The 27,876-nt window shown below is 50.7% G+C and overlaps 2 protein-coding genes across 4 annotated transcripts in view; both read right to left on the bottom strand.

Annotated features, from left to right (window-relative positions):
• Window positions 1-1,110: 1,110 nt before the first annotated feature.
• The window catches only part of gmcl1 (germ cell-less, spermatogenesis associated), a 69,746-nt gene continuing 42,980 nt past the window's right edge, over window positions 1,111-27,876 (bottom strand). Inside the window, exons 8-15 of one of the 3 annotated variants that reach the window (XM_087984394.1) lie at window positions 27,396-27,486; window positions 21,890-22,030; window positions 21,205-21,274; window positions 12,927-13,002; window positions 7,822-7,967; window positions 4,098-4,185; window positions 2,204-2,359; window positions 1,111-2,029 (exon numbers count right to left, since the gene is read on the bottom strand). In XM_087984394.1, coding sequence (XP_087840520.1) covers window positions 2,231-2,359; window positions 4,098-4,185; window positions 7,822-7,967; window positions 12,927-13,002; window positions 21,205-21,274; window positions 21,890-22,030; window positions 27,396-27,486 — 741 coding nt within the window. In that variant the 3' untranslated portion in view covers window positions 1,111-2,029; window positions 2,204-2,230. Of the gene's footprint in view, window positions 2,360-4,097; window positions 4,186-7,821; window positions 7,968-12,926; window positions 13,003-21,204; window positions 21,275-21,889; window positions 22,031-27,395; window positions 27,487-27,876 lie in introns of all 3 variants that reach the window. The other 2 variants (XM_087984395.1, XM_087984393.1) reach the window with 2 other exon arrangements.
• On the bottom strand, window positions 13,009-20,339 carry LOC148135685 (uncharacterized). The gene is made up of 6 exons (XM_087984459.1): window positions 20,317-20,339; window positions 15,924-16,121; window positions 15,429-15,758; window positions 14,590-15,066; window positions 13,353-14,325; window positions 13,009-13,318 (listed from the first exon to the last, which is right to left on the bottom strand). The coding sequence occupies exons 1-6, from the start codon at window positions 20,337-20,339 to the stop codon at window positions 13,199-13,201; spliced, it is 2,121 nt and encodes a 706-aa protein (XP_087840585.1). The 3' UTR covers window positions 13,009-13,198.

Below are 27,876 nucleotides of genomic sequence, written 5' to 3'. Positions count from 1 at the left end.
ATCGATCAGAGCTGGTCCTTTGTTCACTTCCACACTTGCTCCCTCTATGCTGTTGAATCCCTTCGTGTTCACAAGTCTACCAATCCTAGTACTGAGAACAGGTAATGACTAGCAACTCCCAAGATTCCCAGCCCCCTGAGGGAAGGAATTACTCATCTCATTCTGAAATGGGCGATCCTTGTTTCCTGGGACTCAGGCAGGAGATACAGCCTCTGACACTTCCCTCCCATGAGTACTGACCTCCTCCACCAAGCCTTTGTTCATTTCTTCCTCATCCCACCTTAGCTGCTTCATTCACACCTGAACGCGCCAAGGGAAAGGGAGACCGGCAAGTTAAAACAAGCTGGATTGTGATTTGTGATAAGCTTTCTTTCAACCCTGCTCTGTTTGTGTTAGTCCACTCCAATGTGTGGACACCACTGTTTGAGTTTAGATGTGAAACATCCCAACACTGCAGGTAATAAGTGAAAAATCTCCTCTCTCACTCCAAATGCTCCAACTGAATGGAAACAGGTTGCAGCCCATTGAGCTGACCTACAAAGCAGTTGAAAATAAACTACAACACCCCATCATCTACGCTTCAAGGAACTCAAGAGACTCACCTGTTTTTGTTTTAAGTCTTATCTTTCTCAGACCCACCTCTTCTATGTGTGCAGTGCCTTGTTATTCTCTCTAAAATGAGTAACTTACAACTTCACTCTTCTGTTTGACTCAAGAAGGTCCAACTCCATTTCAAAGAGAAAGTCCTTTGGGTTTGGGAGAAAACCATCTTCCAAATAGAGGATACTTTTCAAAATAACATCATTGCAACCAGCCAAGGAAGTCGTGTGAAAAGGTTCTGGGAGAGAATGGGCAGAGATTAAGATTTGCAGAAAGGATTAGTGTTAAACGTTGGAGGTTTGCCTCTTTCAGGGGGATACCAATGTTGTGTTTATCCAGACCCTGAACCAAACCTTTCAAAACAAAGTCAGGGTGGGTTGAGTTACAGGGGGTGCTGACTACAATGTCTGCATGTGGACCACCCTGAAGCCATAGCCTCTCCCCTCACAGTTACATTCCTGAAACAATTTTCTCTTCTTGAGTCATTGTGAGAAACAAAAAGAAACAGTGAACAGTGCACTCTGTTTAATAATTGCAGAATACCGTGAGTCCAATACACACACAAACAATACAAGTGTTGGAGTTCAACACTTCAAACTGAAGGTACACCATCAGTCAACGCCTTCACTTCCTGCACACTATGCCGTGCTGCGTCTGTAAAAGGGACGAACACATTCGACACAGCGAGGTGAACAGAGTGCGACTGATATTTCTCACTGCTGTCATGCATGGATACCTTTCTCCATGTACAAATAAGACCTGTATTGCTGAGCTTCGGAATGGTGTAGTCCTCCCAGGCACACAATGCTGTGTAAAACGATGCACCAACACTTCAGTTAAACGCACATGTTCTTTGGGGGGTGCTGAGAGAGGACAGTGTCTCATCCGGCCCTTCTCTGCTCCTGACTTGGATGTGGAAGGTGAGCCCAGCTCTACTTTGACCAGAGTGAGATGTGTCCCATTCAAGTGAGGTGGTCCTGGGGTCCGAGCCACGCTCTACGCCCCTGAGTCGGTGACGGTGGGGGGAGGGGTGGATAAAGCTGAGTGTCTGTCTCTGCTGCTGGGTCATCGGGCAGTGTCTGCAGAGTTCGGCTTCCCCTCTCCCGACCTTGTGATCAGCCGAATTCTCGCACAGTGGTCCCTGAACTCGCTTTGGTTAGTTGGGACCAGGAATCGGAGTGGTCCCTGTGCACAAATCCCTGAATCAAGTGGAATTGGTCAAACTGGGAGGGAATGACAGCTCCAGCTGATAAAGAAAGGGTGTCCAGGGCATGTCCCCTACAAACATTATTGCTGGTTAAAATGCCAGAGTGGTTCACAACTTGGGAGACTGCGAGACAAGGAGAGCTTGGTTCAGTGGCTTCTGGAAGCTTCCATACCCTTCTCCATTAACCCACGTCTGAAGTAAGGACTGCATCACAAACAAATCCTGCACAGAGAGCAAACAGGAAGACCTAGTTGATGCTAATGTATATCACCTTCTGACCAGCAGGAATGAATGGGGAGGAAATGCTGTCCTGACCCCAGTCGGGTCAGTTCCAGTGCTCCTGGAGAAGGGCAGCTCTCCCCTCTCTCTCTCTCACACACACACACACACACTCACACAGAGATTACGAAGGGACGCCCTCTGTCAGTCCTCCCTCTGTTCTGGCTGCTCGTCAGTCTCTGGTTTTGGATCTGCCGACGTATAAAGGAAATTGCAGCAGATGTAGAGTGGGAACATCAGGAGTCTGCTGTCCAGATTCAGCACCACCTGTTCCTGCATCCAAAGAGAACCCAGCGTGTGAGCAGCACATTGGAACAAAGGCAACACACTTCACACCCAGACTCGACACCAGCACCAGCTCAGAGCTGAGCGTGGAAACTAACTCTCCACTCCTTCCACCGCCTCCGCCCACCCCTAAAAACAAACTCCTCTGCTCTGGCATCATACAGTGAGCTGGGGGGTGGGGGGGGGGGGGGGGGGGGGGGTCGAGATCCATTGGGATGTTGTGTTGGGATATGATGGGATCAGTCAGGTGGTTATGAGATGAATTGGGAAACACAGGTGGAAGATTAGGCCATTCAGCCCCTTGAACGTGCTCTGTGTTCAATAGGACCATGCTTGATCATCGAACTCAGTCTCCTGTTCCCTGCTTTCACTCAATAGCCTGTGATCCTTTCAGGCTGAAATATTGCATCTACGGCTTTCTTGAAAGTCTTCCACGTTTTAGCCTCAACACTTTCCTGTGCTAGGGAAGTCCTCAGGTTCACCACTCCCTTGGTAAAAAAATCCCTCCTCACTTCTGTCCTAAATGGCCCACTCCTTTTCCTTTAGACTGCGACCCTCTCGTTCTGGACTCCCTGGTCATTAGGAACATCCTTCTTGCATCTTGCCAAGTTAGAATTTTCTCGGTGTCTGGGAGATCCACCCCATTCTCCAAAACTCAACTGAATACAAGCCTAACGGATCGAGTCTCTCTCAAAGGTCAGTCCTGCAATCCCAGTAAGTGCCTCATGAGCCCCAACTTCGTTCCTTGGGTAAGGAGACCAAAACTGCACACAAGATTCCAGGTGTGGTTACACCAAAGCCCAGTGTAACAGCAACAAGACATCAGTGTTCCTGTACTCGATTTCTCACAGTGCGAAGGCCAGCGTCTCACTTGCCTTCTTACCCACTGACGGCAGCTGCTCGCTTCCCTTCAGCGAGTGGTGGACCAGGACACTGCCCTCTTCCCAGCTGATGACCATTCCTATCATGTCATGGCCCTCCTGCTTTTACTAATGACAGCTGATAACCTCACACTGAAACACATTACACTCCGTCAGCCTGTCCAAATCACATTGCAATATCACTGCATCCTCCCCACCCAGCTTTATGTCATGTGTAAATTTGGAGATCTGACATGTACTTGCCTCATCGAAACATTAACATACATTATGAATAACTGGAGACCTACACTGACCCTTGCGACACCCCACTAGTCATTGCCTGCTATTTGGAGAAGGGCCCATTTATTCTTTCCCTTGGTTTGCGATCAGCTGAACAGATTTCTGACCATCTGAAGACACTGCCACAATCCCACAGGGTTTTAATTTCACAGGCTAATTTCTCACATGGGACCTTATTAAAACCCTTCTGAAAGTCTGAACAAATCACAACCACTGGCACTGCATGCCCCCACCTCCCACCTTACCCAATCTACGAGTCACACCCTGAAAACCATTGCAGCACATTTGTAAGGGAAGATTCCCCTTCAGAAATCCCCGCTGACTCATTGTGATCCTGTCACTAGCTTCTACGTGCTCTGCAATGACATCCTTTACAATGCAGTCCAGCATTCTGTCTTCTTCCTGTTAGACTGCTCTTGTTTCAAGGTTCACCAGGAAAGGCACGACTCACAAACTTGCAGATTTGAAGGATGTTGAGGAAACTGTGCACACCCAATGGGAGGTTCAGTTGAAAACCTGGCAGTGATTGCTTTCCCCATGCACCCAGTCACTGCACATCAACGTACCTGGTCTTTTTCCAGTGACAAGATCTGGTAACCTGTTGATCGGCTACAGATCACTTTCCCATTGCTGTCAAAAGATGCCAGTCTTAGCCTGCAATGGACAGGAGAGAGAGCGATTAGATCAGAAGACCAGCAATCCCCCAACTCCTTTCTTGTTCACTCTCCACCTTGTCTGGAACACAAAAGGGATTCAGATTTCTCCCTGCCTCCCTGATGCACTGACCTCTGTTCCAGGGAGATCTCCTGGGTAGCTGTGCCTGACAGACACATTCTTACAGTGTTGTTCTGTCAATCCCCTTCAGTGTTCGCAGACAGTCTCAGGACTGCAGTGACCATGTGCTAAAGCAAGGAGAGGGAGTGGCTGACTCAACAGTGACAGAATCGGTACAGCCAGTCTGAACATCATGGTGGACAGGAAAGTCAGTGCTAGCATGGTTGGCACAGGGAACACAGTGCAAGTTTAACCTGTTGCCATGTGGACATTGGGTCCACCATTTGTTCCCTTACTGGCAGTACCCACTCAGAGAGACGGGCATGTAAAGTGGGCAGAGGAGGAGGAAGAGATCTGTGGGCGTTGACCCCTCCAGCGCGTGTGCACACACACAAACACAGACACACACACACATAGATACAGACACAGACATAATGAGACACACACACAAACAGACAGACAGACACACCATGAGCGTGCTGAGGATTACATCGACCTCTCTGGGTAACCTCCTCCTTGGAGCAGTCTCCAGCTCTGACCACATATCAGATGGGAATCTGTGTAGAGAATCCCAGCTTCTCCAATGAAGTGATGGTCCCTGACTGGGGGTTCAGACATGCAGTTCAGGCCTGACAGACACAGTCCCTCCCCACAGCTTGGTATAAACATGGTTCACAGCTCCCCCACTGTCACCCTCTGCATGCCTGAGGAATCACACTGAGCAAAGGGCTCGCGAGTTGGGGGCTGTGATTTCAGACCATTTCAGTACAAGAAGCAGAAACTGCAGTGAAACAGAGAGAGTGGCGAGGCTGTGGAGGACACTGATTCAGACAAAACAGAATTGGATACTCCCGTCGCTGAGTAACAAGGTACAAACATGGCCAAAGGGGAAGGCACAGGGGATGGTGAGTGACAGCTCAAGGCAGCTAGTACAGGTTCGAAGGACCAAATGGCTTCCTGGAACGCACTGTCCCACAAAGCTGGCATGCAGCCTGGCAACAGGAAGCTCTCTTGATCTTCACAACAAACCAAGGATTAACGTCACTGTAACACTGGGAATGGCAGCAATGATCACTGTGTGAGCACGCAGACATATTGATGGAAGTGGCGTTGAGGCTGCGTGTGACACTGGAGAGATCTGGAGAATATTACACAGCTCACATTGGGAAAGCTATCCAACTGTTCAAGGGTCCTGAGAAAGACCTGTCAGTGCAAGAGATTATCATCTCAGGGTTGTGTAAATTACAGAGAGGAACCAACAAATAAAACCCTCACCAACTGGGGGTGGGGGGGGGGGGGGGGGGGCGTGCATGTGGGACACATTTACACAAGTGGCTGATGAGGTAACAGCTTCTGTTTCAGGGGCAAGAGGATGCAAAGGTGCAGCTGGATGACAGCATAACACACTGGTAATGAGCTAGCACAACGAGGAAGGGTCCAATGGCCTCCTCGTCAATTTCTCCTCACTCAACTACTATTGGGCACCTTTCACATTGAGAGAGAAACTGTGTATGCATCTGATAAAGGCACCGACCTACTGAACTGCACACAAACACATCACAAAGCCAGGTACAACCCAACAAGCGTGAGGAAAAATCGCAGGTTTCAGCTTCACAGATTGGCATGGAGTGAATGGTGCTGTTCCTGATCACCAATCGGTTCCCTCTTTGCCTCACAATCAATCAATGTCTTAAAGAGAAATATGAGAGAGGTTTAAGAGCAACTTGGTCAAGGCGACATTGGAGTGGAAGGCAAATGTCATTGCAGTGTCTGCTGGGACCATAATGATTGGACTGAACAAGGCAGCACATTAAACCAAACACTCTCAGTCCATGTCCCAAACTGACTGATCAGATACTCCAGCTTCATCCCTCACTTCTCAATAAGCAACAAATTCAATCACCACTGGGTGACATTTATCAGAAAGATTGCAATCAAGACAACGGACACTCTCAGCATGTGGGCGGATTCTCTGTCGAGCAGAGAATGGAGCCTTTTTGGAAAAACAACTGTGAGCAATCACTTTGGAAATCCCATGGGTGAGGCACTACTTTCTTATCTCTGTGACTAGGTCTTTGGGGCTTGACTGATAACTGTCCACCCTAAGACTCAAGGTTAGGATGAAGCCAGCAAACTCTTCAAACCTGACACCAGGGGTTCAGCATGTCAAGGAATCCAGATCAGGGTGGAATTAAAATGGAGTCAAGCTGTAGGGAATTTGCACTGAGAGACAGGTTCATGGGTCCACAGTGTACAGAGTACAACAAGGCAAAATTCACACCATGCCAAGGAGACCAAACAAGGCTGAAGGTTTGGGCAAGGACCGGATTACACCAAGGATATGAGATTTACGCAGGGAATTCCAGAGCCTGGGATGAACTGGGAGATGGAAGAGGGGACACAGACAGACAGAATGGGGGGTGGGGGGAGGGGGAAGCTGGAAGAGGGGACACAGACAGATGGGGCAGGGGGGAGCTGGAAGAGTGGACACAGACAGACGGGGGGAGGGATGGGGGGAAGCTGGAAGAGGGGACACAGACCGAGGGGTGGGGGGTAGCTGGAAGCAATAGTGTGTTCACCAGTGTAATTGAGGTGGGAACTGGGGGAGGGGGGGGGGGGGGGGGGGGGGGGGAGAACAAGTCTGAAGCTGACTGCTTTGGTCCCCTGAAGATTCAGACAGACCTCAGCAACCACCCTGTGACTGTACAGAGGAATTCCCACTGGGATGTGACAATGTGGCAGCACCATTATCCCTGAGCCCTTTGGGGGAGACAGCTCATCAGGAGTGTTAGTGACAGCAGCTCCAACATCTTCCCACACAGCTGCAAAGACCGTCCCTCACACATCTCCTCTCCACAACTGATGGGAGTGAGAAGCAGAAACTGGCACTGACATCTAAGGACGCAACTGTATCACTGACAGCGCAGACCTGCAAGGAGGGACATGCCTCAGAAGACTTTCTCAGGAAGGGAAGGGAATTTCATTCCCAGACCCCTCAGCTTCATCCATCACCTGGTATGCCTCCAGTTGGTTGAGTTGCGATCCTGCGCGGAGACTGTCCTGAGATTGCTATTTACAAATGGTGAGAATTGGCCATGTGCTGCCAGAGGCTCACCTTTCCAGTGCAGTTCTGGAGACTGCACCAGGAGAGAGATTGTTTATGGGAGGGGGTTTGGACAGAGCTGACTCTGTGTGGGGAACGGTGAGATGTCAATGACACAAAGACAGAATCCTTGAGGTCAGGGATTCAGCAGGACCTCACGGGTGTACAACATAGGGTTTCAACTGGAGATGTGAACTCTCCCACCGACAAGCAGTGACCATCAATGGGCAACACCAATAAGGCAGATTGCTGTACAAGGAATGATTCAAGCTATTGACTAACAGGTTGGAACTGCTGCACATCTGAACACAGGGTCTCAATACATGCACCTTTCCAGTGTCTCCTGTCACCCACATGAAGGAAGGTCTGGGAAGAGGAAGGGGTCTGGCCCAGTGTGGGAAGGTCGCTCCTACCGAAAGGCGATATTCCTGCGAGGAAGGAGGCTGACAGCCCCATTACACGGCTGGCTCAGGCTGTTCCTCTTGAAGATGATGAATCGGTTTGTGTAGGTCACCAGCAGATCAAAGCCAAAGCTGAAACCAGTCCATCGCCAGCAGTACTGGGGAGAGGCAAGACACAACAGCATTGTCACTCAAAAGCATCTCACAACCAGTAATTGCTCCAACATCACTTTCACTGATAACCAACCCTGTGCAGAGGGGACTGGGACCGGGGTGGGTGGTGGTGCTGTGCAGCGTGGGGACAAATCACACACATTGTTTGATACGACTCAGATTCCACATCGACCAGTTTCACTACCACCTGCTGGATGAGCTTGGAAAATACTTTGAGCAGACCACAAGACAATGTCAAGCTGATCACGCTCAGTCTCACAGTGTATTTACAACCGACTGCCACTGCTGAAGGGGCTGACCACATCGAGACTGGAACAAGAAGTCAAGAACTGACCGTGTCCACAAACTGAGAGGTTTCCATGTTTCAGGATTTGGGGGAGAGCCAGGGAGATCAGTTCAACATCGGTAAAATTAGGAACTTGGGTGAATCTTTCTTGCCCATGGGGAGTGAGTCTGTGCAATGTACTGCAGGGATGGGAAAGGAGGTTCAAATCTCTCACTATCATGTCCCAACTAAACATTTTCACCAAATCACTGGAGCTGGAAGGCAAACATCTCAAATTTCCATCCAAAATTCACATACAACATGATGACTTTTTTGTACTAAGGAAGTCACTGTTTGTTAACACAAGCTGGAATAGAAGTGAAACCATTCCATCGAGTGAAAGCTGACTGATGAGAATAAACACTGCACTTGTCATCAGCTCCAAGGTGAATCCTGTTTTGGAGTTTTTGCTAAGAGCTGGGGTTGAGGATCTTACTCTGGTTGGTGAACAGTCTCCACAGGAGCCTGCAAAGCCTCAGCCTCAGCCTCAGCCTCAGCGTGGAGACTTGGCCTTGTGTAGCGGTGAGCATTTCACTGAGGGGGGCCAGTTTGTGTTCACCTCCTGACCAATCTCCAATGTGTTACATTCCAAATCTCCTCAATGCTCCGACTTTCTGCTGAGATGGCAGCTGCAGTGGCTTTGCAGGCTGAGAATGAGCCTGATATCCTGGCCAATCATTTCCCAGACAGCAGATCAAATCCCCACATCAGCACCCCCATCATTTCTGAAAGGCGGAAGTACCATTCTGTGAGGATGCGGTCAATTATCATGGATCAAAAACCACAGCCACCTGAAAAAGCCTGCAATGGGACAAGAAGCAAACTCCCACACTAACACAGCAGAAACAGGAGTGTGAACAGCTCGGTCAGTTCATTAGATGGCCCAGTTTGAAGTGCGTGTTGAAACCAGCTAGTGCCCTATTGCACCCACCATTCTTTGTATGGAATGACTCCAGGACAATCTGATGTGCTGAGCAGTCCATGCAGCCCCTGCAGCTCCAGCTCATTGTCACAAATTGACAAACACCAGCATGCAGCCATGTGCTGTGGCAGATTGTAAACTACGTCGGAACCTCCCCCTCCTCTCTGGCTTTGCAGGGCCTGAGGTTTCCAGGTGAGTAGGCGGTGCACCAGATCATGGTCAGCATGAAACAAAAGCAGAAACTGGGGCAGAAACCCAGTATCTAGGAAAAAGGAACAGAGTTCATGTTTGACGTCCAGGGACCCTTGCTCAGAACTGCTGAGTTTCTCCAGCAATGTCAGCAGAGTACACCTCTGAAATGTGCCAGAACACAGACTGGAGCAGATGACCATGACTGACCCCTCCATCTCAGAGAAACAGGGGAAATGCTCTTTACTCCAAGGAGACAGACACCAGTTCCTCTCGCCTCTCTATGTAGCTACAACACTCCATCCCTGGGTCCATTCCGGTCTACACCCCCATCCCACCCAACCACCTCAAATCTTGCAAACACTATCCCAAGTGTGCCCTTTCACTCAGCAGCAGCAGGCAGCATGTGGGGCTCAGGGTTGCGATGGCAGAGACTGTAAGGTTATCCCCATCCATGTGGCTGACCAGGAATCTCTCCCATTCTGACCATCTGCCGCTGGACCTATCCGGCCACATTACAGACAAACCTCCCTTGACCATCAAATCTCGCAGTGTGATTTGAAGCTGGGAAATGACCCAGTGCATCAGCAGACTGCTCTCAGTCTCAGTCCAAGTCAATCATATCTTCACAGACAGAGCACTGCTCTGCAAGTCAATCCCTGGAGAGTCCTTCCTCCAAATTAAAACAGAGTCGCTCACCAATAATCAGTGCATTCTGTCACAAAGCCAATTACATCTCTGTGCAGGCAGTGTCCCATAAATTCCCTTGCGCTTCAATCTTGCTGACAAGTCTATTACGTGGGACTTGATCAAACAGCAGCTGCACTTCCCTCATCAGTACAATCTGCTTCTTCATCCAGGAACTGGATTAATGCAGTCAAACATGATTTCCCCTGAATAAATCTGTCATTCAATTCATTAGCAGTCAGATTAAGGAGTGCAAATGCCATCATTCTTTTCTGAAATGGGTTACGTCAATATTTTAAGATGCAGCTTTACACAGAACAATCAGCAGGTCATTTAAAGAACAGAGAACAGTACAGCACAGTACAGACCCTTTGGCCCACAACGTTGTATCGAGCATTGCCCCTGATCGAAGACCAACCTAACCTACACACCTCACAATTTACTGCTGTCCATGTGTTTGTCCAGCAGTTGCTTAAATGGCCCGAACGTCTCTGATTCTACGACCACTGCTGGCAGTGCATTCTACACACCCACTACTCTCTGCGTAAAGAACCTCCCTCTGACATCTCCCCTATACCCGCCTCCAATTACCTTAATATTATGACCCTTCATGACAGCTATTTCTGCCCTGGGGAAAAGTCTCTGGCTATCTATGACTCACCTCTCTTCCTTCCTCTCTCCAGTGTGAAAAGCCCTAGCTCACTCTACCTCCCTTCCTAAGACAAGCCCTCCAATCCAGACAGCATCCTGGTAAATCTCCTCTGCACCCTCTCAAAAGTATCGGCATCCTTCCCATCATGAGGTGACCAGAACTGGACACAATATTCCAAGTGTGGTCTAACAAGGGTTTTACAGAGCTGCAGCAAAACCTCGCGGCTCTTCAACTCATTTACCTGATAAATGAAAACCAAAACACCATATGCCTTCTAAACAACTCTATCAACTTGCTGTGGTTCTGTTTGCCTGGCAGGAAGTTTTTGTGAATGATTCATCCACAAACTCCATCAACAAACACATCGACCTGGACCCAATATACCAACCACTACAGCGGACAGCTGAAACTGACAACCGGAAGCGGCAGGGACAGACCACTATAAACACCGGAGGAAACATCAAAGAAGCGCTTCGCAGGAGGCTCCCAAGCACTGATGATGTCGCCTAGCCAGGGGACGAAACGTTTGCAACAAAAACTTCCAGCTCGGCGAACAGAACCACAACAACGAGCACCCGAGCTACAAATCGTCGCACAAACTCTATCAACTTGGGTGGCATCTTTGAGGGATCCACGTATATGAACCCCAAGTTCCTGCTGTTCCTCCACACTGCCAAGAATCCTGTCCTTAACCCTATATTCAGCATTCAAATTCGACCTTCCAGAATGAATCACTTGGCATTTATCCAGGGTGAACTCTACAATAGCTGCATTTCTTTGAAACCAGCAACCATACTCATTGTAGGGGCTGTTTATACTGCTTATTCAAGCAGTTACTGCAGATGAGCTGCAGCAGCGGATGTATATAAAGGAAATTCAGCCAGCCTACGGAATGGAGATCAATCTTTGAGGACAAAGTCCTTCAATCTGCCAAGGGGAAGTGACACTTTGTCAGGAGCAGACCCAGATGCTACCATACAAGAAACGAGGACAGCACTGAGACTGCAATGTCCTTGGGGAAATTTCCCCACAGCACTCTAACAATTTGAATAATACATTCCAAGAAGGCTGCAGACCTTCAAACATAAACCAGTCCATTACAGACAAACGCAAACAATTTCAAACTTGTACCCTGTAACAAACATGTCAGCTTTCACGTCGAACATGCAATGCTGGTCTCCCTGCTATTGGAAGGATGTTGTGAAACTTGAAAGGGTTCAGAAAAGATTTACAAGGATGTTGCCAGGGTTGGAGAGTTTGAGCTACAGGTAGAGGCTGAACAGGCTGGGGCTATTTTTCCTGGAGTGTTGGAGGCTGAGGGGTGACTTTATACAGGTTTACAAAATTATGAGGGGCATGGATAGGGTAAATAGTGAAGGTATTTTTTTCCCAAGGATGGAGGTGTTGCCCCAGTCGACAAGCCAAACAATGACACACACGAGAATTCCTAGAAGCATGGCATTCCAACCGGAACTCTATCAACAAACACATCGAGTTAGACCCCATCTACCACCCGCTGAGAAAAGGAACAGGAAGTGACCTCACCACAGGAAATAACATCACCAACCCAAACATATAAATAGAAAGCGGGAATTTTCAGCCTGAGGCCCACAGAAGATGTTACCAAGTGATGGTGACGAAACATCTGGAAATGAACCTTGCAGCTCAGTGAGCAAACCTACATCCAAAACGTCAAACTGAGCAACAAATCTCAAAACCCGCTATTTAAAGAGCATCTGAATGGTATATGAACAGGGAGGGTTTAGAGATTTATGGGTTAAGTGCTGGCAGGTGGGACGAGATTAATTGAGGATATCGGGTTGGCATGGACGGGTTGGACCAAAAGGTCTGTTTCCATGCCGTACATCTCCATGTGCAAAACTCAAGGCCATCACTGCAAATAAGGCAGCAAGGGATTCAGCAGAATCCCAATCACCTTGCAAGTGCTGAGGACGTGCAACTCTGTATCTCAGGCAGTGCTGGGTGTGGATTAAATGCAAGAGGGAGCTAGGAAGAGAAGCAGATGCTGAGCAGGTGAGGACAGGAAGGTTAGGAGGAGGCTGGAGGATAGTTAACCCTGGCCAGCTGTTGGTTTAGCAACTTAAGAGCAGCTCTGCTGCTTCACAAGTCTGTTCACAAAGTCTCTTTGCTACTTTCTCAAGACTTACATCACCATCTTTCACCAACTTCCTTCCACAACGCATGCTGCAGACTTCACACTGCTCCTTGTTGATTTCCTTTGGACTGCAAAGAGCAAACGACAACATAATCAAAGCTCATCCAATGAGCTTCACATCAATCAGCCAAGGCATGGAGGCAAAAATTCCAGCTGACATTCCAAACTCTACTGACGGAGAGCTGGATTGTCGGAGGCTCAGAGTTGAGGGAGCGCTGGATTGTCGGAGGCTCAGTGCTGAGGGAGCGCTGGATTGTCGGAGGCTCATTGCTGAGGGAGTGCGCACTGTCGGAGGGTCAGTGCTGAGGGAGTGCCGCACTGTCGGAGGGTCAGTGCTGAGGGAGTGCCGCACTGTCGGAGGCTCAGTGCTGAGGGAGTGCCGCACTGTCGGAGGCTCAGTGCTGAGGGAGTGCCGCACTGTCGGAGGCTCAGTGCTGAGGGAGTGCCGCACTGTCGGAGGCTCAGTGCTGAGGGAGTGCCGCACTGTCGGAGGCTCAGTGCTGAGGGAGTGCCGCACTGTCGGAGGCTCAGTGCTGAGGGAGTGCCGCACTGTCGGAGGCTCAGTGCTGAGGGAGTGCCGCACTGTCGGAGGCTCAGTGCTGAGGGAGTGCCGCACTGTCGGAGGCTCAGTGCTGAGGGAGTGCCGCACTGTCGGAGGCTCAGTGCTGAGGGAGTGCCGCACTGTCGGAGGCTCAGTGCTGAGGGAGTGCCGCACTGTCGGAGGGTCAGTACTGAGGGAGTGCCGCACTGTCGGAGGGTCAGGGCTGAGGGAGTGCCGCACTGACGGAGGGTCAGTGCTGAGGGAGTGCCGCACTGTCGGAGGCTCAGTGCTGAGGGAGCGCTGGATTGTCGGAGGCTCAGTACTGAGGGAGTGCCGCACTGTCGGAGGGTCAGTGCTGAGGGAGTGCCGCACTGTCGGAGGGTCAGTGCTGAGGGAGTGCCGCACTGTCGGAGGGTCAGTGCTGAGGGAGTGCCGCACTGTCGGAGGGTCAGCGCTGAGGGAGTGCCGCACTGTCGGAGGGTCAGTGCTGAGGGAGTGCCGCACTGTCGGAGGGTCAGTGCTGAGGGAGCGCTGGATTGTCGGAGGCTCAGTACTGAGGGAGTGCCGCACTGTCGGAGGCTCAGTGCTGAGGGAGTGCCGCACTGTCGGAGGCTCAGTGCTGAGGGAGTGCTGCACTGTCGGAGGCTCAGTGCTGAGGGAGTGCCGCACTGTCGGAGGCTCAGTGCTGAGGGAGTGCCGCAATGTCGGAGGGTCAGTGCTGAGGGAGTGCCGCACTGTCGGAGGGTCAGTGCTGAGGGAGTGCTGGATTGTCGGAGGCTCAGTACTGAGGGAGTGCCGCACTGTCGGAGGGTCAGTGCTGAGGGAGTGCCGCACTGTCGGAGGGTCAGTATTGAGGGAGTGCCACAGTGTTGGAGGGTCAGTACTGAGGGAGTGTTGCACTGTCTGAGGGTCAGTACTGAGGGGAGTGCCACACTGTCGGAGGGTCAGGACTTAGGGAATGGGCACTGTCAGAGGGTCAGTGCTGAGGGAGTGTTGCACTGTCTGAGGGTCAGTGCTGAGAGAGTGCCGCACTGTCGGAGGGTCAGTGCTGAGAGAGTGCCGCACTGTCGGAGGCTCAGTGCTGGGGGAGTGCTGCACTGTCAGAGGGTCAGTGCTGAGGGAGTGCCGCACTGTCGGAGGCTCAGTGCTGAGGGAGTGCCGCAATGTCGGAGGGTCAGTGCTGAGGGAGTGCCGCACTGTCGGAGGGTCAGTGCTGAGGGAGTGCTGGATTGTCGGAGGCTCAGTACTGAGGGAGTGCCGCACTGTCGGAGGCTCAGTGCTGAGGGAGTGCCGCACTGTCGGAGGCTCAGTGCTGAGGGAGTGCTGCACTGTCGGAGGCTCAGTGCTGAGGGAGTGCCGCACTGTCGGAGGGTCAGTGCTGAGGGAGTGCCGCACTGTCGGAGGGTCAGTGCTGAGGGAGTGCCGCACTGTCGGAGGGTCAGTGCTGAGGGAGTGCCGCACTGTCGGAGGCTCAATGCTGAGGGAGTGCCGCACGGTCAGAGGGTCAGTGCTGAGGGAGTGCCGCACGGTCAGAGGGTCAGTGCTGAGGGTGTGCCGCACTGTTGGAGGGTCAGTGCTGAGGGAGTGGGCACTGTCAAAGGGTCAGTGCTGAGGGTGTGCCGCACTGTGGGAGGGTCAGTACTGAGGGAGTGTTGCACTGTCTGAGGGTCAGTATTGAGGGAGTGCCACAGTGTTGGAGGGTCAGTACTGAGGGAGTGTTGCACTGTCTGAGGGTCAGTACTGAGGGGAGTGCCACACTGTCGGAGGGTCAGGACTTAGGGAATGGGCACTGTCAGAGGGTCAGTGCTGAGGGAGTGTTGCACTGTCTGAGGGTCAGTGCTGAGAGAGTGCCGCACTGTCGGAGGGTCAGTGCTGAGAGAGTGCCGCACTGTCGGAGGGTCAGTACTGGGGGAGTGCTGCACTGTCAGAGGGTCAGTACTGAGGGAGTGCCACACTGTCGGAGGGTCAGTGCTGAAGGAGTGCCGCACTGTCAGAGGGTCAGTGCTGAGGGAGTGCCGCACTGTCGGAGGCTCAGTGCTGAGGGAGTGCCGCACTGTCGGAGGCTCAGTGCTGAGGGAGTGCCGCACTGTCGGAGGCTCAGTGCTGAGGGAGTGCCGCACTGTCGGAGGCTCAGTGCTGAGGGAGTGCCGCACTGTCGGAGGCTCAGTGCTGAGGGAGTGCCGCACGGTCAGAGGGTCAGTGCTGAGGGAGTGCCGCACGGTCAGAGGGTCAGTGCTGAGGGTGTGCCGCACTGTTGGAGGGTCAGTGCTGAGGGAGTGGGCACTGTCAAAGGGTCAGTGCTGAGGGAGTGCCGCACTGTCGGAGGCTCAGTGCTGAGGGAGTGCCGCACGGTCAGAGGGTCAGTGCTGAGGGAGTGCCACACTGTTGGAGGGTCAGTACTGAGGGAGTGTTGCACTGTCTGAGGGTCAGTACTGAGGGGAGTGCCACACTGTCGGAGGGTCAGTGCTGAGGGAGTGCCGCACTGTCGGAGGGTCAGTGCTGAGAGAGTGCCGCACTGTCGGAGGCTCAGTGCTGAGGGAGTGCCGCACGGTCAGAGGGTCAGTGCTGAGGGAGTGCCGCACGGTCAGAGGGTCAGTGCTGAGGGTGTGCCGCACTGTTGGAGGGTCAGTGCTGAGGGAGTGGGCACTGTCAAAGGGTCAGTGCTGAGGGTGTGCCGCACTGTGGGAGGGTCAGTACTGAGGGAGTGTTGCACTGTCTGAGGGTCAGTACTGAGGGAGTGCCACACTGTTGGAGGGTCAGTACTGAGGGAGTGTTGCACTGTCTGAGGGTCAGTACTGAGGGGAGTGCCACACTGTCGGAGGGTCAGTACTTGGGGAATGGGCACTGTCGGAGGGTCAGTGCTGAGAGAGTGCCGCACTGTCGGAGGGTCAGTGCTGAGGGAGTGCTGGGGGAGTGCTGCACTGTCGGAGGCTCAGTACTGAGGAAGCACTGCACTGTCGGAGGGTCAGTAATGCACTGTCGGAGGGTCAGTACTGAGGGAGCACCGCACTGTTAGAGGGTCAGTGCTGAGGGAGTGCTGCACTGTCAGAGGGTCAGTGCTGAGGGAGTGCTGCACTGTCAGAGGGTCAGTGCTGAGGGAGTGGGCACTGTCAGAGGGTCAGTGCTGAGGGAGTAGGCACTGTCGGAGGGGTCCGTACTGAGGGAGTAGGCACTATCGGAGAGTCAGTACTGAGGGAGTGACGCACTGTCAGAGGGTCAGTGCTGAGGGAGTGCCTCACTGTCGGAGGGTCAGTGCTGAGGGAGTGCCGCACTGTCGGAGGCTCAGTGCTGAGGGAGTGCCGCACGGTCAGAGGGTCAGTGCTGAGGGAGTGCCACACGGTCAGAGGGTCAGTGCTGAGGGTGTGCCGCACTGTTGGAGGGTCAGTGCTGAGGGAGTGGGCACTGTCAAAGGGTCAGTGCTGAGGGAGTGCCGCACTGTCGGAGGCTCTGTGCTGAGGGAGTGCCGCACGGTCAGAGGGTCAGTGCTGAGGGAGTGCCACACTGTTGGAGGGTCAGTACTAAGGGAGTGTTGCACTGTCTGAGGGTCAGTACTGAGGGGAGTGCCACACTGTCGGAGGGTCAGTGCTGAGGGAGTGCCGCACTGTCGGAGGGTCAGTGCTGAGAGAGTGCCGCACTGTCGGAGGCTCAGTGCTGAGGGAGTGCCGCACGGTCAGAGGGTCAGTGCTGAGGGAGTGCCGCACGGTCAGAGGGTCAGTGCTGAGGGTGTGCCGCACTGTTGGAGGGTCAGTGCTGAGGGAGTGGGCACTGTCAAAGGGTCAGTGCTGAGGGTGTGCCGCACTGTGGGAGGGTCAGTACTGAGGGAGTGTTGCACTGTCTGAGGGTCAGTACTGAGGGAGTGCCACACTGTTGGAGGGTCAGTACTGAGGGAGTGTTGCACTGTCTGAGGGTCAGTACTGAGGGGAGTGCCACACTGTCGGAGGGTCAGTACTTGGGGAATGGGCACTGTCGGAGGGTCAGTGCTGAGAGAGTGCCGCACTGTCGGAGGGTCAGTGCTGAGGGAGTGCTGGGGGAGTGCTGCACTGTCGGAGGCTCAGTACTGAGGAAGCACTGCACTGTCGGAGGGTCAGTAATGCACTGTCGGAGGGTCAGTACTGAGGGAGCACCGCACTGTTAGAGGGTCAGTGCTGAGGGAGTGCTGCACTGTCAGAGGGTCAGTGCTGAGGGAGTGCTGCACTGTCAGAGGGTCAGTGCTGAGGGAGTGGGCACTGTCAGAGGGTCAGTGCTGAGGGAGTAGGCACTGTCGGAGGGGTCCGTACTGAGGGAGTAGGCACTATCGGAGAGTCAGTACTGAGGGAGTGACGCACTGTCAGAGGGTCAGTGCTGAGGGAGTGCCACATTGTCAGAGGGTCAGTGCTGAGGGAATGCCGCACTGTCGTAGGGTCACTGCTGAGCGAGTGCCTCACTGTCGGAGGTTCAGTACTAAATGAATACAATCTACCTTTAATGCTCGAGCAAAGTGCCATGTGACAAATTCAGGCCAGTGTTATGGAGAAGACTGTAGAGATGTCCTCTACCTGCAGCACTCCAATACATAACCTTCTCCTTATTAAAAAGGGATACGATGTTGATGTATACCACCAAATCTGCTTCAGATGTCTGTGAAATTCTGCTGGGAGGGAACTTCTGAGATCAGTGACTATCTTTAAAATAAATCACTGGCTCAGACACACGTTGGGACATCTCAAGGTGCTAAAAGTTATGTGAGGAATTGAAGTCTTTTGAATATTTCCCCAGTTTGACAGGATGGAGCTGGCAAGAGCCAGAGTGGATCGCGATGAGTGAATCTGAGACCCAGCTCTCTGAAGACTGTTTGCTGTTAACCTGTGGCTTTGCAAATAATTCTGATCTTATTTTAAGACTTGAGAGAAATGAGAGGGGCTTTAATTGAGCTGTTTGGAGATTGACCAAAGTACTTCATAGCCACAGACTTTTCCCCAGGGCAGGATTGACTGGTACGAGGAGTCATAGTTTGAAGATATTAGGAGGAAAGTATAAAGGAGACGTCAGAGGTAGGTCCTTTACACAGAGAGTTGTGAATGCATGGAATGCGTTGCCAGCGGTGGTGGTGGAAGCAGAGTCATTGGGGACATTTAAGCGACTGCTGGACATGCACATGGATAGCAGTGAGTTGAGGGGTGTGTCGGTTAAGTTACTATATTTTACATTAGGATTCAGTCTCGGCACAACATTGTGGGCCAAAGGGCCTGTTTTTTGCTGTACTTTTCTATGTTCTATGTTCAACAGAGGTTTCTTCCTTGCTCTCAGGTCTGGACAGGCTTTGAAAATCAGACAGAACATGTCCATCATGTCTATAGATCTGCCTGTAAATGGATGGAGGCTTAATGTACGGGTGCACAGGGAATGTCTGTCAGACCCACTGTTCTTTAAAGCACATGGAACGGAGGCCTGTGTACTGACATGGACAGAGCACTGGCTGGCAGACAGCAAACAAACAGGAGGAATAAACAGGGTCACTTTCCCAGAGGCAGGGAATGACGAGTGGGGTGCTGCAAGGCTCCAGCCATTCTTAATACACAGTCCTGACTTAGACGAGGGATCTCTCCAAGTTTACAGATCATAGAAAGCTGGGTGTGAGGGGGAGCAGTGAGGACGATACAGAGATACTTCACTGGGATTTGGACAAGTGCATTGCAGGTGCAGTGTAATCTGGATAAATGTGGGTTCATTCAGTTTGGGAACCAAATCTGAGAGCAGAGCAGATGATAATGTGAATGGCGACAGAGTGGGCGAGGGGGAGGTGCAATGTGACCCAGGTGTGCCCTGAAACTCAGCGTGCAGCTGCAGCATGCAGTGAGGAGGGCTTCACAGGGAGAGGAGCAGGGAGGGCTTGCTGGATTTGGTGAGACCACACCTGGAGGACTGGGTGCAGTTCTCTGAGGAAGGATGTTCAGGCTCAGGAGGGAGTGGAGAGATGGGTTCCCAGACTGATCCCTGGCATGGCAGGACTGACACACTAAGAGAGAGTGGATCAGTTCAAACTGGACTTCAGAAGAATAGACAAAATTGTAATGGCTTCAACATGGTAAACAGAGGAAGGATTTTCCTTATGTCTGGGCAGCTGAAACCCAGGGTTAACGAGGGCTATGCTGGACTAAGATGAGAAAATAAGTCTTCACCCAGACAGTGGGGAGCCTGTGGAATTCTCTGCCACAGAACGCAGCTGAGGCCAAAACATTCAATTTTTTCAATAAAGAGTTTGAATCAGGGAAACCCTTCAATGTGAAGCAGGCCACTTGTCCCATCGAGTTCACATCAACCTCTTGAAGAGCAATACAGCCAGACCCAGCCCCCATCCTTTTCCCATGCACATCCCTGGGCATTATGGGCAACTCACTTGGCCAATCTGTGGAGTGTGGGAGGAAACCGGAGCACCCGGAGGAAACCCACACAGACAAGGAGACAATGTGCTAACTCCACACAGACAGTCAGCCGAGGCTAGAATCGAACCCAGGTCCCTGGCGCTGTCAGGCAGAAGTGCTAACCACTGAGCCACCACTCTGCACAAACAGTTGCAGTTCTTCAGGTGAAAGGGACCAAAGGGAGAGCAGGAACAAGGAGCTGAGTTGGATGCAATAGCAATGATCATGTTGAATGGAGGAGGAGGCTGGAAGGGCTGAAGGGCCTCCTCTTGCACCTAGCTTCTGTGTTTGTCTGTTCGGACTGAGGTCTGCCCGGCTATGGAGACTTGTCAGTGCAGGCCAAGTGGGTGAGCTATCAGCTGGTCAGTATATGCAGGCTGTTCATGACCACCAGGAAGAAAGGGTTTGGGATGGAATACCAGTGCCTACATTATCTTTACAGCCCTGATGTGGAGGTGCCCATGTTGGACTGGGATGGACAAAGTCCCGAGTCACACCACACCAGGTTTATTCAAAATGACCAGCTTTCGGAGTGATGCTCTTTTAATCAGCTTGTGATTTCAAGTAAACCTGGTGGACTGGAACCTGGTGTCTGCGTGTGACCTCTGACTTGATCATTCCAGCAGCCTTGGATGTGATCCCCTCCTCTCAAACTCAGTGAACACTGATGTGGGTGCCTGACTTCAGCACCATTCCAGGCAGACAGGCTGGGAGTTTGCAGTGCTCAGACTCTGAGCTGCTCCAGCTGTGTCTCTGTCCAACAGTGAATCCTCCCAAACCCTGAACTTTCACACCATTCGTACTGGGACAGAGATTGGGATTTCATCAAAACAACACAACCTTCAGCTCCATTTCAGAGGAAGAAATGATCAAAGTTATTCTGGCAGTTATGTAGTTAACTTCGTGTTGCAATGCATGCCTGGGACCATATTACAGGGTTCCAGGAACAGATCATGGTAGTGCACTGTGGTAGGTTAGTTAAATCACCAGGAGATGAGCTCATGCTGAAGATGGTGGTGGGGTAATGTGATAGGTTAAGTGTAATGTAGGGATCAGTGCAGCAGATGATGATTCCTTGAGAAAGTCAAAGCAAGCAAGCATGATTGGCTGTGTTAATGTTATCTGATAAGCACGGGAACAACAACTGGATAAACTGCAGAAAGATAAAGAGGATGTGGGCAGTTAGGGAAGGCATTTTTCTGGCTGCCACAGCTTTGATTTTGCAGATTAAAGTTTAATTTTATCAAGGATTTTCTGCGTCTCCCGGTAATTTATTTTATAGAACATTGAGTAATTCTTCCACAACAAAATCAAGTGAGATCACCTACCCTACATCGTTGTCCTGTTCAGTCCTGAGCATGGTAAACCACTGTTGCTTGTAAACTGAAACCAGCCAGCCTGGGAAACAGAGCTCACTGTTAGATTCACGGTCACACTGACAGACGAACAGACACACACACACACACACACACACACACACACACACACACACACCAGACTTCTGCCAAAGCATTGCTGTGAAGCAATGACATACATGACATGACTTAACACCTCACCTAAGAAATTCAGCCCCACCATTATCTCTGCCAATCTAACACCTCATCAAATAACATATCGATTGTTGGAAGACAATGCTGGATTTTCATCTGCATAGTCATGCTTGGTTTTTGAATGTTGAAGCTTGGGTTGTCCCTGGCACAGTGCAGCAAGATGATAATGCCCCAAGTGTAGAAGTACTCGAGGATGAATTTGGATTTTTGCATCATATTACAGAGCAGACTTCTGGTTGCCAAACAGCTTACAGCCAGCAGCACCATCACTGTCAGGTCTGAGGGGCTCCTCAAAGACACTGCTAATTGTCAACCACTCAACCCAGCAGGATTCAAACCCCAGAGCTGACGGGAACCTTTGACCCAGAGGGAGGGACAATCTTATCGGAATCTCAGTGTATACAGTCAACATACAGAAAGAAACTGAGAAACTATTGACCAAAGCAACAGAAAACTCACTTACCTGAAGGAATGATCATATCTCGCTCAATAATCTTTGCCGATATCAGGTCATTGATGACATACTGAAGGCGAAGATGACTGAAGACCCCAGCAAACCTCTGTCCTTGTTCAGAGTCCAGGAAACTACTGTAATTGCAGCTGTCTGAAGGAAAGGACAAACAGACATATCAACTGGATTGCTCAGCCTGCTCTGCCATCTCGGTCAGCAAACAGATCACAGAATGCTTTCAGCACAGGAGGAGGCTATTCAGCCCATTGTACCGGCCCTAGCTCACAGCAGCTGCACTTCACCCAGTGTCACTCTGTTCCCCTTTGCTCTGTTATCCTGCATCTTCTTCTTTTCCAAATCATAACTGAACTGCCCGCTGGAGAAAGCATCAAATGGAGCTGCCTCCAGTACACTCCTGCATTCCAGATCCAAACCACTCACTGTGTGACCAAGCTTTTCCTGAAAGCTCCAATGCTCCTTTGGAGAAGAGCAGCAAATCAGAGCTGGGACCGCTGTTATTCACAGTATGTACTCATGACTTAGAGGAAGGAAGTCAGTGTACTCTGGCCACATTTGCAGACCACACAAAAATAAGTGGGAAAGCAGGTTCCAAGGGGCATACAAACAGTTCACTGACAGACATCGATTGAGAGGTGAACTCAGTGGATAAGAAAATTAGCAAATCAATAATATAGGAAAATGTGAAGTTGATCATTTCAGAAGGATAAAGAAAGGAACAGAGTATTAGCGATATTGAGCAAAGCTGCAGGAAACTGCAACACAAAGGGACTCTGGGTGACTTGTATGAAACCCAGAAAGCGAGCACACAGGGGTAGCAGGTAATCAGGAAGGGCTAATGGGATGTGGGTCCTTATTTCATGGAGTCTAAGAGGGGCAAGTCTTCCAGAAACTGTACAAGGGGCTGGTGACGCCATATCTGGAGCAGTTCTGGTCCCCTTACTAAAGGAAAGGTAACATTTCATTGGAGGCAGTTCAGAGAATACTCACCAGGATGGTCCCTGGGATGGAGGGATTGTCTAATGAGCAGAAGCAAAGTACGTCGGGACTCGACTCACTGGAGTTCACAAGAACAATCTCAGTGAAACATAGAGGATGCTTAAGGGGCTTGACAGGTTCAATGCTGAGAGGATATTTCCCAACATGGGAGAGTCTCAGACCAGAGGACATGCGCTCAGAATAAACGGGGCCAATTTCCGACTGAGATGAGGAGGGATTTCTTCAGTGTGAAGGTTGAGAGACTTTGGAACTCCTTGCCACAGAGAGCTGTGGGGTCAGAGTCCGCGTGGATATTTAAGCCTGGAATTGATAGAGTCCTGACCAGGAGGGAAACCAAGAGTTCCAGGGCAAGTGCAGTGAAGTGGATGTGAGCAATGTCTAATTAGCCGTGATCTTATTGAATGGCACAGCAGGTTTGAGAGGCCAAAGGTCCAAATTCAATTCCTATTGCTTAATATAAGGTCATATACTCTGAGAGGAGTTCTGAACCTATTCCCTAACATGGGAAACATGTAACGTTGGGGACATTACTTCAGCAACTCAAGGAACAGACTGAGGAACAAATCAGGAGTTCCAGCTCCAGAATCAAGAGAGCTAGCAGAAGCAGAGAAACAAAATCCCATCAAGGCCCAGTCTCACATTACTGGGAATCCACTGACTGTTTCGAGGCTATGGGTCTCAAGTTACTTATGTTATTTTGTCTGTTCCTGATCCCAGTTTCACCATTGACTCCCAGAACATTAGCCTGGAGTTTGAGACAACCAGCCCAGTGACCTGAACACTCCATCACTCCACACACAGTGAGAGAGATAGACAGCAAGATCGACTGAGAGAGACACAACACAAACAACTGAGAGAGTGAGACTGAGAGGGCTGAGTTACAGGAAGGCAACAGGACCGGAGGGGACAGACAGGCAGACAGAGAGAGAACTGACAGAAAGAGGGACTGCAAGACAGACAGAATGAGAGCAGAGACAGGAAAGAGATAGAGTCAAAAGAACACACAAATGACAAAGGACAGAGTGAGTGCTCTGTAAAAACAAGGGAGAGGTGGACATACTTAGAAAGAGAGAGAGAGAACAAATGACACAGGACAGAGTGAGTGCTCTGTAAAAACAAGAGAGAGGTGGACATACTTAGAGAGAGAGAGAGAGAGAGAGAGAGAGAGAGCGAGCGAGCGATTTCCCAGTCGGTGAGAGATAGATGACAGTACATGTATGGGAGATAGAGACGGACAGGTGAGAGGGGAAGTACAGAGTGAGAGAGTGAGAGGTAGAGAGCTAATGAGACATAGTGCGTGCATCAGAGAGTGGATATCAGATCGCGAGAAACAGATAGGGAGCTGGTGGATAACTGCATGTTCCAGTGCAGAAGGAGTACAGGAATGATGACGATATTTCATTTCCTTCCGAGCAATGTTCTGCTATCTTGCTTTTGATTAGCTCTGGTTTGTTTGTCTGGGGGAAGTTTAATGGTGAAACTATGACCAAACTGCATGTTTCTAATTTAGCGAAGGATTTGAGTGGGAGGAGATAAGTTCACCAGTGAACTCAGATCCAGGGCGAGGTGTTTCTGTTGAACACGTTGCAATGTGTTTGAAGGGGCAGGCTCAGCTAACAGCACAGTACTGTGAGCAGCTGATGCCCCTGAAACGAGACTTCTCCTGTAGACAGGAGACAGTGCCATTATCTCTGTAACCCTGCTGCAACTACTGATACTCAGTGTACTTCTCCTTGTGGTGGCCAGAGACAGATGAATTTTACACTCGCAATGTATCTGTCTGACCTGTTCAAGAACTGTTGTCAGAAGGCTTAGAACAACAGGAGGAAGATTGTGCAGAGCAAGAATTTCAAGTCTCTAAAGTGCGAAGTGATTGCTCCTGAAGTGAGGGAACACATCCACTAATTACTCGGAGACTGCCAGCAGTTAGCAGTGTAGCTGTGAGTGGATCCCTGGATTGACAACCCACTGTGCTGAGTAACACTGTCTTGTGCCACAGCTGTCATGCACAGTCTCACAATGAGACACACCAAGTCAACGGCATAATGCAACAAGCAGCTCGCTACAAAGACAGGAAGGACAGCAAAGACCCCCCTCAATTGTACTCAGCCAAAACCATTTCCTTTCGAGTGGGCAAGGAAGGAGGTGAACAGCAGAACACTGAAGAAAAAAGCCTTGACACGGTTATGGTGGAGAGCACAAGATCTATGAGGCAAATGAGACCATTCAGCCCACTGAGTCTACTCTGCCGTTCTAACATTTTAGATGAGATTCCCTACAGTGTGGAAACAGGCCTTTCGGCACAACCAGTCCACACTGACCCTCCGCAGAGGAACCCACCCAGACCCATTTCCCTCTGACTAATGCACCTAACACTATGGGCAATTCAGCATGACCAATTCACCTGACCCGCACATCTTTGGACTGACGGAGGAAACTGGAGCACCTGGAGGAAACCCATACAGACACAGGAAGAATGTACAAACTCCACACAGACAGCCACCCAAGGCTGGAATCAAACCTGGGAGCCTGGTGCTGTGAGACAACAGTGCTAACCGCTGAGCCACCGTGCCACCCCAAGGCTGATAACCTTCTCAAGAGCATTCTTGTCTCTTCTCCCTTTCATCCCCTCATCAATGACGATTCTGTACCTGTTTTACATATACTTAATAACTTGGCCACCACAGCCCTCTGCAGCAATGATTTCCACACAATCACCATCCTCGAGCTGAGCAAATTCCTCATGTCAGTTCGAAAACGCTGTCCCTCCACTCGGAGGCTGGGCCCTTGGCTCAGAGTCTCTCTTACTAATTGAAACACCTTCTCCACATCCACTCGATCTATACCTCTCAGTATTCTCTAAGTTTCAATCACTTAATGGGAAGGTCCATGGGAATGTTGCTGAACAAAGAGACCTTGGAGTGCAGGTTCATAACTCCTTGAAAGTGGAATCGCAGGTAGATAGGATAGTGAAGAAGCCATTTGGTATGCTTTCCTTTATTGGTCAGAGCATTGTGTACAGGAATTGGGAGGTCATGTTGCGGCTGTATAGGACATTGGTTAGGCCACTGTCAGAATACTGTGTGCAATTCTGGTCTCCTTGATATAGGAAGGATGTTGTCCAACTCAAAAGGGTCCAGAAAGGATTTACAAGGAAGTTGCCAGGGTTGGAGGGTTTGAGCTATGGGGAGAGGCGGTACAGGCTGGGGCTGTTTTCCCTGGAGCGTCGCAGGCTGGGGGGTGACCTTACAGAGGTTTATAAAATCAGGAGGGGCATGGATAGGGTAAATATTCCTCGGGTCGGGGAGTCCAGAACTAGATGGCATAGGTTTAGGGTGAGAGGGGAAAGAGATAAGAGAGACCTAAGGGGCAACATTTTCATGCAGAGGGTGGTGCATATATGGAATGTGCTGACAGGTGGGACTGGATTAATTTCGGATCTCTGATCGGCATGGAAAAGTTGGACTGAAGTGTCTGTTTCCGTGTTGTACATCTCTATGATTGCATAAATCCCCCCCCTCATTTTTAATAGCCATATACCATCATGAATCTCCCCACTGAGTCTCCCTCGAAATGCCAGATGTGCTGGTCGTGGACTGTTTCTAACTCAGACCAGGAGTGACAACACAATGTCTGCTCAGCTTGCCCCCTGTGTTTAGATTAGATTACATTACAGTGTGGAAACAGGCCCTTCGGCCCAACAAGTCCACACCGACCCGCTGAAGCGCAACCCTTCCATACCCCTACATTTACCCCTTACCTAACACTATGGGCAATTTAGTATGGCCAATTCACCTGACCTGCACATCTTTGGACTGTGGGAGGAAACCGGAGCACCCGGAGGAAACCCACGCAGACACAGGGAGAACGTGCAAACTCCACACAGTCAGTCGCCTGAGGCGGGATTTGAACCCGGGTCCCTGGTGCTGTGAGGCAGCAGTGCTAACCACTGTGCCACCGTGCCGCCCACAAAGCGGCACTGTGAGCCATTCCCCACAAAGTACAGAGAATTCATCGCCACAAAGAGAGAAGCCAATGGCTCTCGAGGACAAAAGCAAATTACGTAATCTTGCAGGGCAACACGACAGCTGAGATTTCCGTGGGTTTCCTTCCAGCAAGGGGAACCATCTTTCACCTCGACCTGGCAATGATTCAGGGACACGGTTTCAATCCTTTGCTGGGAGGAAAGAAGAGGGCAATCAAACCCAGTAAATGCCTCCATGAATGGAAACAGATTAATGCCAACAAGAGGGAAGTGCATCTACATCGCAAAAGGACATATGAACATGAACAGCCAATGTACCTTGACCCCACTGCACTAACACTGACATACCCTTCCTAACACAATGGGCAAGTAACTGTTTCAGCTTTCAGCCAGTCAGCTTCACAGAAACAGATTCCACAGGATATGAGCAGATGGAATCACCTTGGCTGAGGCTGACAAGACAGGAGAGGTGATCATGATTGAGCCTGTACCCAGAAAGATCAGGACAATACTCACCTTTCCTACGTTTGGACAGCCAGTTGTCTGCATCAGACAGCAACTGTTTCAAGGGGCCATTCCAGGAGGGCACAAGCTGAAGGAACATCCACTGTTAAAACAAAGAATTCCAGACTGAGGGACAGGAAGTACTCTGACAGCACATGGCCTACTGATGGCAACTGTGTTTGTGTTTGTGGTCAGACTGCCATTGAGCCAGTGTACGATGCAGCACAAGAGTACTGTCAGCGCTCCCCAACATTCCTGCTGCCAGTGCAGTGCTTCCTGCAACCTGCAAATGGCAATTCAAAGGAATGGAACAGAGTGAACAACTCAAACATAACAAATAGCCAGGCTTTCAACAAGAACCTGCTCAACTGGTGAGGACATGAAATCAGCCTCAAAGATTTTCAGGATTGCTGTAAAAACATGCGATGAGGCTGATCCTTGAACAAGGCAATGTGGGCCTTGGTTTTTTTTTAACCATGAGGTTGGAAAGACA

Source organism: Chiloscyllium plagiosum, unplaced genomic scaffold (assembly GCF_037043375.1).
Source record: "Chiloscyllium plagiosum isolate Xiang-an unplaced genomic scaffold, Cpla_swu_hap1 HiC_scaffold_48, whole genome shotgun sequence".
Taxonomy (NCBI): domain Eukaryota; kingdom Metazoa; phylum Chordata; class Chondrichthyes; order Orectolobiformes; family Hemiscylliidae; genus Chiloscyllium; species Chiloscyllium plagiosum.
The sequence above is the reverse complement of the archived record's forward strand: the minus strand, read 5'-3'. Positions and strand labels throughout refer to the sequence as shown.

Coding starts and splice junctions, on each gene's coding strand:
- LOC148135685 (XM_087984459.1), bottom strand. CDS start 20,339: ATGGGCACCTCCACATCAGGGCT. Junction 16,122..20,316: donor GGCACCTCCACATCAGGGCT/GTAAAGATAATG, acceptor ACCCTTTGACAG/TGCCCACTCCCTCAGCACTG. Junction 15,067..15,428: donor AGCACTGACCCTCCGACAGT/GTGGCACTCCCT, acceptor ACCCTTTGACAG/TGCCCACTCCCTCAGCACTG.